At 41.1% G+C, this 15,849-nt stretch overlaps 2 protein-coding genes across 3 annotated transcripts in view; one reads left to right on the top strand and one right to left on the bottom strand.

Annotated features, from left to right (window-relative positions):
• Positions 1-6,091, bottom strand: part of FBXO9 (F-box protein 9) — a 33,307-nt gene extending 27,216 nt beyond the window's left edge. The window contains exons 1-4 of one of the 2 annotated variants that reach the window (XM_020813824.3): positions 5,953-6,091; positions 3,808-3,885; positions 1,958-2,116; positions 1,151-1,208 (exon numbers count right to left, since the gene is read on the bottom strand). In XM_020813824.3, the coding sequence (XP_020669483.3) occupies positions 1,151-1,208; positions 1,958-2,116; positions 3,808-3,885; positions 5,953-5,955 (298 nt within the window). In that variant the 5' untranslated portion in view covers positions 5,956-6,091. The remainder of the gene's footprint in view (positions 1-1,150; positions 1,209-1,957; positions 2,117-3,807; positions 3,886-5,952) is intronic. The other variant, XM_020813825.3, reaches the window with a different exon arrangement.
• A 3,036-nt stretch (positions 6,092-9,127) lies between these two features.
• CILK1 (ciliogenesis associated kinase 1) overlaps positions 9,128-15,849 on the top strand; it is a 30,731-nt gene continuing 24,009 nt past the window's right edge. The window contains exon 1 of the mRNA XM_020813834.3: positions 9,128-9,321. The gene's annotated coding sequence lies outside the window, so the exon portion shown is untranslated. The remainder of the gene's footprint in view (positions 9,322-15,849) is intronic.

Consider the following 15,849-nt stretch of genomic DNA (forward strand, 5'->3'; position numbering starts at 1 on the left):
TCTGTCTTATTTTCAGGAAAACACGGTACTTCCATAAAACAAGTTGCAGTGTATTTCTAACGGCCCTAACAGAGATCAAGGCTTCTTGGTACACCACATATATTAATAACCGAGGTTCCTGTAATATTTTCTGGGTATGAAGAAACTGCCTTCATAGACATAGACTCTGATCTCTCTCTCAGTAACATCTCTTAGCATTCCTATGACAGTCAAGTCCACTTGGACTCCAGCTAGTGCCCTGTCTACAATCTGCTAAACTGAAGTAAACTACAGCTCGATTTGTTCCAAAGCATCTTGGAAATGCATTTTCCCTACCAAATCTTACGGCAAAAACATGTTATTTTATACACAATACACAATTGTGTATTGTATATAAATTATACAAAATTACACACTCTCTTTTTTGAAAAGTGTCTTTATTTACAAAGAAGTTGCACTGACTTTCATATTTTTTGACTACAGCCTCCAGGGGTATCTAGGAATTCCCTTGGCCAGAATTCTGGGCTTTAGCCAATAAACTACTGTAAACTAAACTAAACTACAATACAATATCAAAGTCCTCTCAGGCCTTTTTAATCACTTACAGTTGATGAATAAAGGCTCCATAAGACATAATGAGTCTAAGACTGAAGTGGTTGGGAGAAGCAAAGTTATGTGGGCATCATGAGTCCGGCAGTCTCCCTGACCATTGTGTTCCATACAGAGTGCCTCTTAGGAAATTACGAGACCCTTAATGGCTTTGCAGCTCCCATCAGGTCCCAGGCATAGCCTTTATTCCTTAACTGTAAGCAATTAAAAATACCTCAAAGGATTTTGGTGCTTTTTTACTAAAGCCCCAGAATTCTGGCTGGAAAATTTCCTGCAAACTTCTGAGGGCTATAATCCTCAAAATATGAAAGTCTCATGCTTGGCAACACATAGTCCTCTGAACCATCGATAATGGTATTTTCTTTTGCAGCAAGATTAATTTATCATAAGCTGCGAGTACAAGAAATACCTAGCTGTCAATCACATTTATACCTCCTCTTCTCATAGCAATTACCATTTAAAATATTAGTTTTTACTACAGCTGGCAATGACATCAACTCATAAACAGCTGCCAGGATCCAGAAATTTACTGTGTAAGATTAAAATGCAAGTAAGAGATTACCTTCATAAAGAGCTCCATTTTGTTCTTGTTCCACTGCCTTCAGGAACAGTTCTCTTGCCTGCAGAAAAATCAGTGAATTGTTTAAGAATCACTTATATATGTAAGCAAGACAAAATTTATTCTCAACTATGAAATACAGCATAATCCAAAACATTACCGGCATTTAAAATAGTTTAAAAACACTAACATTTATAACTAAAATCAGTTCCTATTCCGATCTATTTTAAGTGAACATTTTATTTATAATCCTAGGTTCTATTTAATTTTGAAATTGGTATCTTAAATTCATTCTCTATTTGACTAGCATGATTACTGCATATAATTAAACTACCTATCCAGTTTTGAAACTAGTCTTAAACCCATTCATCTATATTTCTATGAAACTAAAGGACCTGCTTAGAAATATCAAAACATAAAGATACTGTCTATTTCCAAAAGCAAAAAACCCCATGATTTGTCAATGTTATGGTGACTAGTGTCACCTGAATAGAAGTAAATACCTACGTATTATTATTTTGCACCTATAGCAGACCAACAAAATGGGTAAGCAGAAAATCAAGCACCCGAGGGATCTCTAGAAATGAAGTCTGAGGCAGCTGGCAGAGAAAGAGTACACTATATCTGTAATATTCCTAAGAAGTCTTAAAACTGAGTTACATAACATCATGTTTTTTTGGTAAATGAAATTGTAGTTTGCAAAAGTGAATTTCAAAGAAAGAAAGAAAGAAAGCAATAGGATGCGAGAATATAATGCTGTTAGCTTACAGAAGAGATGCACTATTGTTCTTAAAAGATCACGTTCATTACCTTTTCCTCTTTTGCTAGTTCCAATTTTCCTTTGGCATCAATAGTCTTTACTGAAGCTCCTCTTGCTGATGGTCTGCAAGATCGTGCTTCCAAACTCGTAGAGCTCACCCCTGGGGTAAGTTCAAACATCCACTGTGCTCTGAACACCTGGAGTTCTGCCTAGAAATCCAGAAACTAAATCCAATATCTGGATAGATACGTCTACGTACAAGAGGTTAAGTGACATACATGTCACAAGTGAGAGGTACTTAAGATAATTAACTTCTCCCTGATTACATGAAGCAAATAATTCTTTCCGTTTTCTCCTATTTTTTAAAAATTAATAATCAGTAATTGACATTCCAATGGTGAATTTCATTGCATTTGTAACTACAATCAGAGGCCCAGCACTCAAGAAACGGTCATGTCAATCATGTCATAAGCCTCTCCAGACCATATCTGGAAGCAAACCAAGTAGGATTTTGTACTTCTTGACAGTTCCAGTCCCAATGGAGCATCATAAAAAAAGAGCTGAGATGTCAATAAGCTGGCTCTAAGAACAAAGCATCTTCTGTATGAAATATTCTGTGTCATCAAGTCACCCTAAGATGCTAGCAAAAGTTTTCAAAAACATAACTGTAAAGTCCTAGGTAGTGATGAATTTCAGCTACTTTTTCCAATTTTCCATCTGGGTAAATATGGTGAAGAACTGTTTGAGGGGCTAGCAGGCACTCCTGAACTAATTCAAAGAGGTCTTTACAGATCATTTAGCTTGCTAAAAACACAATATAATTCTTAAATAATTACTGTTTCTGCTAAACAGTAAACTTTTCACTTTAGAATTACAGCGAGAAAATCTGCTGTTAAAAAAGAGACAGCTGATTCTCCAGATAGGAGTGTGGCAGGTGTCACACTATGACGCTAGGATGCCTCAGTCTGTTGTCAAAAGATAGCATAAATAAATAAATAAATAAATAAATAAATAAATAAATAAATAAATAAATAAATAAATAAATAAATAAATAAATAAATAAATAAATAAATAAATAAATAAATAAATAAAAGAAAGGAAGGAAGTCTTTGCTTGCAGTTTACTATAGTTAATTCTTTGACAAATGGCCAAGATTTGCTATAAACAACAGTGCTAAAAGATTTTACACCAGAAAGAAACAAAGAATTACAGGATCTGTATGAATGAATGTACTTCCACACAGTAAAGATAAAAGAGTTACTTATTCTAAAGCAGTGGTTCTTAACCTTGGGTTACTCGGGTGTTTCTGGACTGCAACTCCCAGAAGCCTTCACCACCAGCTGTGCTGGCTGGGGTTTCTCGGAGTTGCAGTTCAAAAACACCTGAGTAACCAAGGTTAAGAACCACCGCTCTAAAGCATATCAGACAAAAACAAAAGAAGTACTGTATAAAAGACCACAAAAACATTGTGGCACATTAAAGACTAGCTGCTATATCTTAATGTGAGCTTTTGTGGACTAGTCCACCTCAGAGGAAGTGGACTTACCCACGAAAGCTCACATTAAAATATAGCAGTTAGTCTTTAAGATGGCACAATGTTATTGTTGTCTTTATTTTTTGTTTTGCTTTTGCCTGCTATGCTAGGACAGACTAACATGGCTACTTCTACTAAAACTTACTCTAGAGCCCCAATTATAGAATTTCCTATTAAAACTTCAATGTTATGAATATTTCTGCTCAAAATATCAATCCCAAAAAATAAAGAGCATTATCACACACTATGCAAAGAATTCCTATAGATTAGTGCTAAATGAGGCAAGTACATGAAGACTAGAAAAAATCCTCTAAATAACAAGACTAAAAAATGATTCACTTTCTGAAGACAAAATATCAGATATACCTGAAGGTTTGCTTCCCCAGACCTTTCATTGTCATCTGCTTTAACCACGTCAGGGTGACACTCTTCTTCACCTTCTGCCTGATAATGAATATATCACATATATTAAGTACCTTAAAAGGACACAGATTTTAACATGAGCTTTCTTATAAATGTGCTATTATGATAAATTTCCTGGTACATATCAAGATCATTTACAAGCATCCACAATGATATTTATTGTTATTTAACTTGCCTTTGTTAACTTGCTGGAATTATCTATACTGTATAGATAAACACAAAGGTATCAATTTCTAAAGCAGAGTACATGAACACTTCCTGCTGTAAACACCGTCAGCCAACATTTCTGATTAGAAAAATGTGCTACGAAGTATCTCTAATTTTATCATACTTGCTTATTCATACTTTTGACTGAAATATAAGCAATATGCTAACATTGCCTTATATAAAATTTCAGTAGGAAAAAAAAGGCAACCCATGTTCACAACATGGTAGCAAAGCGCTAAGCACGGAGAACAACTCTTCCAGCACCTTTACCCACAGCCCTTCAACCAAAGCCCAAGATGGCAAATAATTCAGGGCAGTGACATTCTAGCCTGCCAACTGTTAGTTTGTTTACATCTGTTATTGCTCAAGATTATTTGCATCAAATTTCTCTTTGAGTAGACTTTTGGTCTAGATGGGCGGGATAGATATCTAATAAATAAATAAATTATTCTGGGGCCATATTTAATTCACAAAATCTTGAACAGCAATCCAGGATAAACTGTAGTAGTACTGTGTCTACCCCAGAACAGGTTCCATGCATACTATAATTCCGAAAGTAAAACATGAACAGGCAGTATTCACTGCATGGAGATATTTGTACTCTTACCAGTTCAGATACAAGTAATCACAGCTTATTCATGCAACAACAGCAGAACAGAAATTAACAAAGATCTGACCAGATAACAAGAGCTTAACAAAACGTCAAAATCCTTTATTGCAAGTGCTGTTAAAGACCTTAATAATATAAGAATTAAGCCTGAAAAAAACACAGGTTTAAATTTGCTCAGTTTAAAATCTAAATTGAGGACCCTGGACCGGTTACTTAATCTAGTGTTGTAGCCTTATTGTAAAGACATAATAAGCAGATGAAAGTCAGAAGAGTTATGAAACTAGTCTTAAACTCCTAAAGAAAGATGTAGGATTTAAACCAACCAAAGTAAAACTGGTTTAGGAGTTAAATCCAAATTCAAGTATATGATGTAAAAGCACATTCAAATATAACAATACAGTTAAAATATTTAATAGTATGCATATTTTAATGAAATAAAAAAGTCAGGATTGAACCAGAATTTCTACCAGAGCAGAGCAAAATGCAAATGCTAACACGTCATGTGGAAAGTATCTTGTATACTCAACGTTGTGCTTGAAAATATGGGCAATTCACCTTGAATTTCAATTTGGGGGCAGATGGGTCGGGGGTGTCAAAAGTTTCCTTAACTATAGAAATAAAATGTTCTCCCCATTCATCCCCTTGACACACTATGTGTACAAAGGATTTAGAAAAAATGGAAGAATAACACTATGCCATGTATGCCATGTATAAATATTTGCAATATTTCTCCTTATGTCTGACAAAGTGGCCTTGTCCACGAAAGCTCACATCAAGAGAAAAAAAAACCCAGATGTTAGTCTTTAAGACTAAAAAAAAACACGTTTTGTCCCTTTTTTTTAGTCCTTTTAATTTTTATTTTGTTTTTTCCTACAAAGTAGCCTGCTTCCAGTCAAAAAAAGGCTAATGATCGCAGCATTTTCATTGGTTTTTAGTTTTACCTACAGTTCATACAGGTTCTTTCTGGTTTGTAATTGTTATTTGAAGTTTTATGTAATTCTTCTGTTATTTTATTATATGTGCGTTAATGGCCTTCAACTCTAGCCGCCTAGAGTGGTCGTATAGACCAGATGGGCGGGATATAAATCAAATAAATAAATAAATAAATAAATGTTACAGTGTGCGAGGAAGCGCCCTTGCCTTCGCTCCTCCACCACCTGTCCGGAGGGGGCGGGGCTTGCAAGCTCCCTGCTGACGCACGTCAACGGCCTTGAGAAGCTGGCCTTCGTGGAGGCCCCGCCCCCTCCTCGCGCCCCGCCCCCGCCCCTCACCATGCTGAGGCCCAGGCTCTTCCAGGCCCAGGCTGCCCGTCTCTCCAACGGTCACTCCTGTCAGGCTGCGGCGCTCTTGCCCTTCCCGAGGCGGGCGGCGGCGGTTCTTCGGCGGGTTTCACGCCTCTCGCTCGCTGTTACCGAAGCGGGGCTCAGGGCCCTTCTTTGGTTTCCCCTCCCTCTCGAAAACAAACAAGCAGGGAAGAGAAATTAGCAGAGTTCTCGGTCGGAGAAGCGAACCACGCAGCGAGAGTCGCGGCGAGCGCGGCGTACGGCAGCCATTTTTCCGAAGAGTGAAGCAGGATCGGGCTCCGAGCGCGCGACGGACCGCCACTGGACTGAACCGTCGGAAGGGAGCAGACGAGGCGAAATGCTAGACCAGACGCTGCGCAAACGCGTAGGGAGGCAAACCGGAAGGAAGCGCACCAGCCAGCCCGTTAAGTGCGAGAGGACGAAGAACCATGGAGTTAGACAGAAAGGAAGGGACCTCCTGTTCCTTGATGGTAGTACGGCCCCTATTGGAAAACGGAGGCGATATAAGAAACGTTGGAAGCTCTGGAAAGACTTCTTGTGTGATATGTGCCTTTTACTAGGCCCTTTCCCAGTTCGGGCGACCTTGTCCGTTAATGGCCTTCAAAACGTCCTATTATTGACAGCTCTCTTTCTTCTCACGTCTTGCAAGCTAATGGCCATGGTTTCCCTTTTTGAGTCAGTCCATCTCTCAGGCCGTCCTCTTTTTCTATGGCCTTCCAATTTTCCTTACACAGTCCTTTCCAGTCAACCAGCTCTTGATACATCCAAAATACGATAAACCTCAGTTTAGCCATTTTAGCTCCTAGAGTTCAAACTTGATCTGCTCTAGAACTCACTTGATCTGCCTTTCTGGCAGCCGCTGGTATCAGTAAAGTTGTCCCAGCCACATGTCAAAAAGACCTCTTTTTCTTCTTGTTCCTCCCCCCCCGCCCTTCATTGTCTAGCTTTCATTTCTTAGTAATTGTGAATAACACATTCTGGGCGATCTTAGTCATTTTCTGCCTCGTTTTCTATATCCTCTATAGTTGCCCTTCCAAGTCTCAGCCTTCTTCCAATTTCTTGGTTGTTTTTTGGTTGAGTATTGAATGAAAGTTTCACTATGGAAAATCTTTAACAATGTTAGTACTATCAACATTACACAATTCTTTTTAAGTCATTATTTTTGTCATACTAGTGTTCAGCTGTAAGCCAGCTTCTGCACTTTTTTTCTTTAACCTTCCTCAGTAGTTATTTCATGTCATTCGCTTTTTTTCTGCCAGTAATGGGGATGTCATCTGCATATCTTAAATTACTGATGTTTCTTCCACCAATTTTCACTACTTTATCTAAATCTAAATGAGCATTTAATATATGTTCTCCATACAGAGTGAACAAGAGGGTGGACAAACTATCTTTGTCTGATAGCATTTCCAGCTGGAAACCATTCTGTGTCTCCTTATTCAGTCCTCACAGTAGTCTCTTGTCAAGCACGCAGGTTATACACCAGGACAATTAAATGTTGTGGCATGCCCATTTCTTTGAATCATATGGAGCTTTTCATGAGCCATACAATCAAGAGCTGTACTGTAATTTATAAAGCACACACCAATTTTCTTCTGAAATTCTTCAGTACATGCCTACAATTAAAAAAAAATGATTTATTCTTGCCTTCTTCTGTGCAGTACTAGCAAGAGGTAGCTTGAGCATTATCTGTGAAAAGTTTTCCGTCAGTCTCACCTTTCACCACTGCTGCTGGACTGACAATAGCTTCACTTCAGTAGATTTATTTATTTAAAATATTTATATGCCACCTCTCTCTTAAAGGATCCAAGGCAGCTTACAATATTAAAAGAAACAAACTTAAAAGCTAAATAATAAAGTATTACAATAATAGAAAGCATGAAATGGATATCATTAAAATTAATAATAAGAGCAATATTAAGAACACAAGTAAAACAGAAAAAATGAGTCCTCTGCCTCCATCAGCATTGAAAACACTTTTCTTTTGCTTATACAAGCATTAACCTCTGAAGAGGATGGATACCTCTGGTGTCTCAGCTTTTGACTGTTCTGCCTTGGGTGACCCTGCTAGAAGTCTAGACGGCTAATGGAGTCTGGCCTCCTGGCAGTTCTGCTTTCAGTTCCCCAGACACACTCAAAATCTGTTACCATATTAAGGTGTACATCCAACACAAAGAAAAGAGACATGAAGTGGCACTAGATTGTGACTGACAGGTTTGCAGCTTCTGAGGGTAAAGAAACAAGCAGTGGAGATGGGCCTTGGAAGTTGCTTCAGCTGTTTCTTCATATACTAAATGGGGACACAGGGAGAGATCCCATTGGAAACCAGCGGGAATTGTGCATGGTTTTGCATCCCTAGATGATGTCTTCCTTAAGCTGCAGTATGTCATGTGTGACCCTTCATATGTTTTTGTGTGCTGTCCCTCGGGGAAACCTTACTTTAGCTTCTGGGTTTTTCAAGTTGTTAATCCCCAAATGTCCTATCATCTGCCATACTCAGTGAACTCTTCAAAGTTTATACCAAAAGGTGGAGGGCCAATATTTTCTGCACAACTGCTATGCAATATTCATATTGCATAGAGTGGTCACAACTGACTAGATAGGCGGGGTATAAATGAAATAAATAAATAAATAATATCATAGTCAAGCGTCCGTGGTGTGTATAACACTGTATAAATAACAAAAGTAAGACTACCATTATAGCCTGAGCTTTTTGTGGCCTATATACAGTATAGGGCACGTCTTCCCCAGCCTTAAGCACACAAGGCTGTGGTTTTGCTGAAAGAGACCACCGGGGCCCACCCTGGCAACCTGAAGGGCTGCCTTCCTCCAGCGCCCCCGCACCATGCGGGGCGGGACAGTGAAGTGGCAAGAGGTGGGCGCTTGGCCGATGCTCCCTTCCTTCCCCTGGTGCTTCAGGTCTTCCAGGTCAACCCCGAGGGTTCAAAAACCGACGCTCGAGGGGGGGGGAAATTCCCCCCACCCTGTTTTCCCCCCCTCCCTCCCCGGCCTTCCCATCTCCCGCCCGGGCTGAGCCCTCCTCAGGGGCGCCTCCTCCCCTTCGTCTTGCTGACGTCACCCAGGCCCTTCTCCAGAGCAGGCGGCCCCCGCGTGCCTCCGGAGAGCCACAAGGGGCGCTGTTGAGCTGTTTTCGCCCGGGAAAGCTCCCGCTTGCCCCGGTTATGTGGCCGTATTTCCCTTCGGGGCGCCGGTGGGGGGGTTTCCCACTCCCTCCTCCTCCTCCTCCGGAGGGGCGGAAAGCGCCTTCTTGCCTGTCTCCGGAGCGCGATGAGCTTGTCTCAGCCCTGGCCAGCATCTGCGGCTCCCATAAGCGAGGTCGGTACTTTCGGGTCTCGTCCCCCTTTTGCAGGAGCCCACCAGGCGGGACTTGCCGTCTCTTGGAAGGCGGGGACGGGGGGGGAAGGAAGGGATGGACGGACGGACGGGGCACGGAGGCAGCCGCGGTTGGATCATCCTCCGGACACGACAAAGGGGGGGAGGGGAGGCTTTGAAAAACCGGGCTGATCCTTGGCTTGTGCTGATTGTCCCACATCCTCAGGGCTGTTGCTACGGCTCTGGGCCTGAGACGGGAGAGCGTAGGGAAAGTCGGAACTGTTTCATTGTCTAGCTCTCTTGAGTCTTTAACACTTGTTTTTCCTGCCCGTGTTTAGATGTTAATGTCGTAAGAAAGGGCTTAGAACGTACGAGGCGAAAGGGCGTTCTAAGAGGCCCAATAGCAGCTTTGAGAAAGACACAAAAGGTTCTCTCCCCCCCCCCCCCAAAATACAGTAGCCTGGAAATGTGATTTCCAGTTGACATATGATTTTTTTTTTAAAAAAAAAGTTAATTGGACTTAGCGTCATTTTAACTTTATTATTTACTACTTGTAAGTAGTCTGAATGATGCAGGCCACCAGAACATTTATTCCACTATAGGTCCTGTGAATTGCATTGTCTATAGCTGTCATTGTCTATGGGTCAGTGGCCAGATTCACACCATTCTTTAGAAAATATGGGAAGGACTATCCAAGGAATACGTTAAAATCACTTTTTTCTTCCCATGATTTAATATTTGATTTGGGGTAAGTCTTGTCTTCTTTGGGATGGTTTCGGAATGAAACAGTTTGTCCCACTGATCATGAGATCCTATTTCTCAAGATCTGCCTGACAGAAATAAATCAAGGAGTTGCTGATGCACAGTACAGTAACTACTATTCGAGCTCAACTCTTCTTTTCTACAGCCACCTGCTTCTAAGAGATGTGCTTTTAGGCTTGGCTGGATTTCTCGGAATCAGGCACACTTTAGGTAACTTTGTAACTGTCATGAATAGAGGGTATCATCTTGGTCAACTATGAAGGGTCTTGAGGTCTGCTCTAGTGTTACTATGTATTTGGGGTAGTGATGTTGAAAGCTGTATGATCTACAAAGCCTAGGAGAATCCCCCAGCAATGTATGAGAGAGGGTGGCCCTGGGAATTAGTAAGCCTGGGGAAATTAAACATTTAAAGGGGGGGGGTGGCAGACTCTAGGCAGGCCTGATGGGTCATGAGTTGCACAGGACAGTTAAAGAACCACAGCTCATTTAAAGAGATGCCACGGCAGCAACAGGTTAAATGCTTCCTTCCCCCCCTCCAAAAATCTACATTTGCCCAGAATTCAGAAAAAGACTGGAAAGCCTATAACCACACCTTCATTGGATACACATGAGACCAGCTACTACGTAATAGCTGTTTTTTTTTTCCCCCCAGCCTGGTAAGATCAGTGCAAGATTTACGAACCTCCAGATAGGTGTATACCGCCTCCTGGCATCATTAAAACCACCTTTCTCCTTCCTCCTCCTTAAAAGCAGTTACATACCTGAGCCCATCAACTTTCAGGGAATGAATATTCAGAACGTGGCCTTGAGTCAACCTTTCATAAAAGCCTCATTATTCTCATTATGTACTACTGACTGTTTTAAAACGAAATAATTTTTTTCTGTTGCTTATCTCAAAGAATTCATTTTCTGGAATTTCTCTCCATCTAAAAATATGCACATTTATTTCTAATGATTACTGTCTAGTATTTGAGGAGGAGTCATTTTTAAATAACACCAGGTGCTACCCTGCTTTTGTATTTCTCTTGATTTTGCCCTAATGCAATTTGCAAAAGCACAAATGGGAGACTGAGTCTCAAGATGTAGAAAAAAATGTTGAGCCTGAGCTGTTTAGATGAGAATAAAATCTGGATTGTCAACATTTTTATACATATTGAAACCCAGCCTCCCATTTGTACTTTTGCCACCAGTGGATGTAACAGTTCCCTCTGTATTGTGTCCTAAAGCAGGTTGGCCATCATGTCTGTGATGGAATTGGGCTCTGATTCTTTCTTCTACTTGCATGTCTCAGAGCTCAGGCAATAGCATTTGCAGAGTTGAGTGTCTGAGCTGACATGCAAATATATGTTGTGTGCTGCCCAATCAGAGCTGAATTAGAGTAGCCCTAATACAGTATTAAAGATAAGTGAGGTACTTAAAGAGTGTTTTACCAGTCTCCCCCCTCCTTCCCTACTAAGTTTCCATGGCTGAGTAGGGATTTGAACTAGTATCTCTGTCCACTACACCACAATGGGATTCAAAAAAAAGTGCCCCATCACAAACAAGATAGCCAGCTTCTCACAATAGCATTGGCAAAGAGATATACACAGCAGCAAAGCCTAGCTTCTCTTGATTAGATAACCAGCTTTGTATTAAAGATAACTAGATGCACAAGCCAGAACAGGGTAGGTGAGAGCAGCTTGCAGACTTACCCTGAGGATATGAATTACATGTCTATACTATAATTTGAGCATGTAGTCTTATTGAAATTAGTAGCCCTTTCAAGTAAATGCATATGCTCATTTGTAAATGAAACACTGAAATCAACAGGAAAATCTTCTCTCTCTCTCTCTCTCTCTCTCTCTCTTAGTTTTACACCTGCTCATTTAGATATGGTAATGGTTGCTGTCTTTATGTTACTTTATGTTAACTTACTTTCAGATTGCTTTTAGATTAAAAAAAGATCTTTGTTGGCTGGAGTTTTTGAAAGTTTCTTAAACAAGAAATGCATACTTGTTAGAATAATGAACTAAAACACCACCTGGTACATTTTGATGCAGAAAAAGGTAAAGGTTCCCCTTGACAATTTTTGTCCAGTCGGGTTCGACTCTAGGGGGCGGTGCTCATCTCCGTTTCCAAGCCATAGAGCCAGCGTTTGTCCAAAGACAATCTTCTGTGGTCACATGGCCAGTGCGACTTGGACACAGAACGCTGTTACTTTCCCACCGAGGTGGTCCCTATTTATCTACTCGCATTTGCATGCTTTCGAACCGCTAGGTTGGCAGGAGCTGGGACAAGCGACGGGCACTCACTCTGTCATGTGGATTCGATCTTACAGCTGAAGATCTGCAGACCTTACAGCACAGAGGCTTCTGTGGTTTAACCCGCAGCACCACCACGTCCCTTGGATGCAGAAAAATGTCTTAGTGAATTCAAGGTCCCATATTCCCGAATACATACACTGTAGCCTAAATTAACTACAGTATTTTTGTCCAGCATCTCAGATATGCATAAAGAGATGCTTGTGTGCAAAAGGATGGCTTCATTAAAGAGATTGTGGAGACCTTGTGAGAATTAAAACTGTAGGCATGTATTGCTCCAAATAGCCTTCAGTAATTGATGGACAAAAATAATTTATTACATGATGAGTAAAGTGGAGACATTATGGAGTTCTTATTATCTCTGGGGTTGACTCATGTGAACCCTTTCCACTTCACTGTTAAGTGGCCATATTAAATCTCCCCCCATTTCTAGTAATGAGTCTGACTGCATGGAGGCCATTCTGTAAATTGTGTGCCAATCTTCTGTCTGTCCATATACATATGCATGGCCAAACTCCAAGAACACACTGCCTGTGGCTGTGTGCACTGTCTGAAAACCTGATTTTTTTTAGCTCTTCAGGGTAAGCTTTGAGAGTACTTGGTGTGGCGATTGCAGTGAACAGGGTGGTTCATCCTCCCAGTTCCTCTGTGGGAAGCAGTGGAATAACAAAAACCATAGGATCTTGCCAGCTCCACACAAATAACAGAAGAGAATAAGTATATGACCCTAATTTAATCACCTTAATCTGAATTATGTGGTGGTGTGTGCTGATTAAGAAAGTTTCATGTATGTGATTTGATTACATAAGCCATCCCCTAAAAGAAAGGTAACAAAAGAATAAATAAATAATAAACCAGCTGAATCCCCTTCATGGATTGCTGCCTTGTCGTGGCGAAGGGGCTTAAGTAACTCAGAGAAGCTATGGGCTATGCCGTGCAGGGACACCCAAGACGGACAGGTCATAGTGGAGAGTTCTGACTAAACACAATCCACCTGGAGCAGGAACTGGCAATGCACTCCAGTATCTTTGCCAAGAACGCCCCATCATCAGAAACAAAAGGCTAAAAGATATGACGCTGGAAGATTGGCCCCTCAGGTCGAAAGGCGTCCAACATGCTACTGAGGAAGTGCGGAGGACAAGTACAAGTAGCTCCAGAGCTAATGAAATGGTTGTGCCAAAGCCGAAAGGATGCTCAGCTGTGGACGTGCCTGGAAGTGAAAGGAAAGTCCAATGCTGCAAAGAAAAATACTGCACAGGAACCTGGAACGTAAGATCTATGAACCTTGGGAAGCTGGAGGTGGTCAAACAGGAGATGGCAAGAATAAACATCGACATCCTGGGCATCAGTGAACTAAAATGGACAGGAATGGCCGAATTTAGCTCAGATGATTATCATATCTACTATTGTGGGCAAGAATCCTGTAGAAGGAATGGAGTAGCCTTCATAGTCAACAAAAGAGTGGGAAAAGCTGTAATGGGATAGAATCTCAAAAATGATAGAATGATGTCAATACAAATCCAAGGCAAACCTTTCAACATCACAGTAATCCAAGTTTATGCACCAACCACCATTGCTGAGGAGACTGAAACTGAACAATTTTATGAAGATTTACAACACCTTCTAGAACTGACACCAAAGAAAGATGTTCTTCTCATTCTAGGGGACTGGAATGCTAAAGTAGGGAGCCAAGAGATAAACAGGGAAGTTTGGCCTTGGAGTTCAGAACGAAGCAGGACAAAGGCTAATAGAGTTTTGTCAAGAGAACAAGCTGGTCATCACAAATACTCTTTTCCAACAACACAAGAGGCGACTCTATACATGGAAATCACCAGATGGGCAATATCGAAATCAGATTGATTATATTCTCCACAGCCACAGATGGAGAACCTCTAGAGTCTATACAGTCAGCAAAAACAAGACCTGGAGCTGACTGCGGCTCTGATCATCAGCTTCTCATAGCAAAATTCAAGCTTAAATTGAAGAGAGTAGGAAAAACCACTGGGCCACTCAGGTATAATCTAAACCAAACCCCTTATGAATACACAGTGGAAGTAAAGAACAGATTTAAGGAACTCGATTTGGTGGACAGAGTGCCTGAAGAACTTTGGATAGAGGCTCGTAACATTGTCCAGGAGGCAGCAACAAAAACCATCCCAAAGAAAAGGAAATGCAAGAAAGCAAAGTGGCTGTCCAACGAGGCCTTAGAAATACCAGAGAGGAGAAGGGAAACCATATGCAAGGGAGATAGGGAAAGCTACAGAAAATTGAATGCAGACTTCCAAAGAGTAGCAAGGAGAGACAAGAGGGCCTTCTTAATGAACAATGCAAGGAAATAGAGGAAAATAACAGAAAAGGAAAAACCAGAGATCTGTTCAGGAAAATTGGAGATATTAGAGGAACATTTTGTGCAAAGATGAACATGATAAAGGACAAAAATGAAGGGGACCTAACAGAAGCAGAAGACATCAAGAAGAGGTGGCAAGAATACACATAGGAATTATGCCAGAAAGATTTGGATATCCCAGACAACCCAGACAATATAGTTGCTGACTTTGAGCCAGACATCCTGGACAGTGAAGTCAAGTGGGCCTTAGAAAGCCTGGCTAACAACAAGACCAGTGGAGGTGATGACATTCCAGTTGAACTATTTAAAATCTTAAAAGATGATGCTCTTAAGGTGCTACATTCAATATGCCAGCAAGTTTGGAAAACTCAACAGTGGCCAGAGGATTGGAAAAGATCAGTCTACATCCCAATCCCAAAGAAAGGCAGTGCCAAAGAATGCTCCAACTACCGTACAATTGCACTCATTTCACACGCTAGCAAGGTTATGCTCAAAATCCTTCAAGGTAGACTTCAGCAGTATGTGGAGCGAGAACTCCCAGAAGTACAAGCTGGATTCCAAAGTGGCAGAGGAACTAGAGACCAAATTGCTAACATGCGCTGGATTATGGAAAAAGCCAGAGAGTTCCAGAAAAATATCTACTTCTGCTTCATTGACTATGCAAACACCTTTGACTGTGTAGACCACAGCAAACTATGGCAAGTCCTTAAAGAAATGGGAGTGCCTGACCACCTTGTCTATCTCCTGAGAAACCTATATGTGGGACAGGAAGCAACAGTTAGAACTGGATATGGAACAACTGATTGGTTCAAAATTGGGAAAGGAGTACGACAAGGCTGTATATTGTCCCCCGGCTTATTTAACCTATATGCAGAATACATCATGCAGAAGGCTGGACTGGAGCAATCCCAAGCCAGAATTAAGAGTGCCGGAAGAAATATCAACAACATCCGATATGCAAATGATACCACTCTGATGGCAGAAAGTGAGGAGGAATTAAAGAACGTTGTAATGAGGGTGAAAGAGGAGAGTGCAAAAAATGGCCTGAAACTCAACATCAAAAAAACTAAGAGCATGGCCACTGGTCCCATCACCTCCTGGGAAATAGAAGGGGAAGATATG

This window comes from Pogona vitticeps, chromosome 1, assembly GCF_051106095.1.
Source record: "Pogona vitticeps strain Pit_001003342236 chromosome 1, PviZW2.1, whole genome shotgun sequence".
NCBI classification, from domain to species: Eukaryota; Metazoa; Chordata; class Lepidosauria; order Squamata; family Agamidae; genus Pogona; species Pogona vitticeps.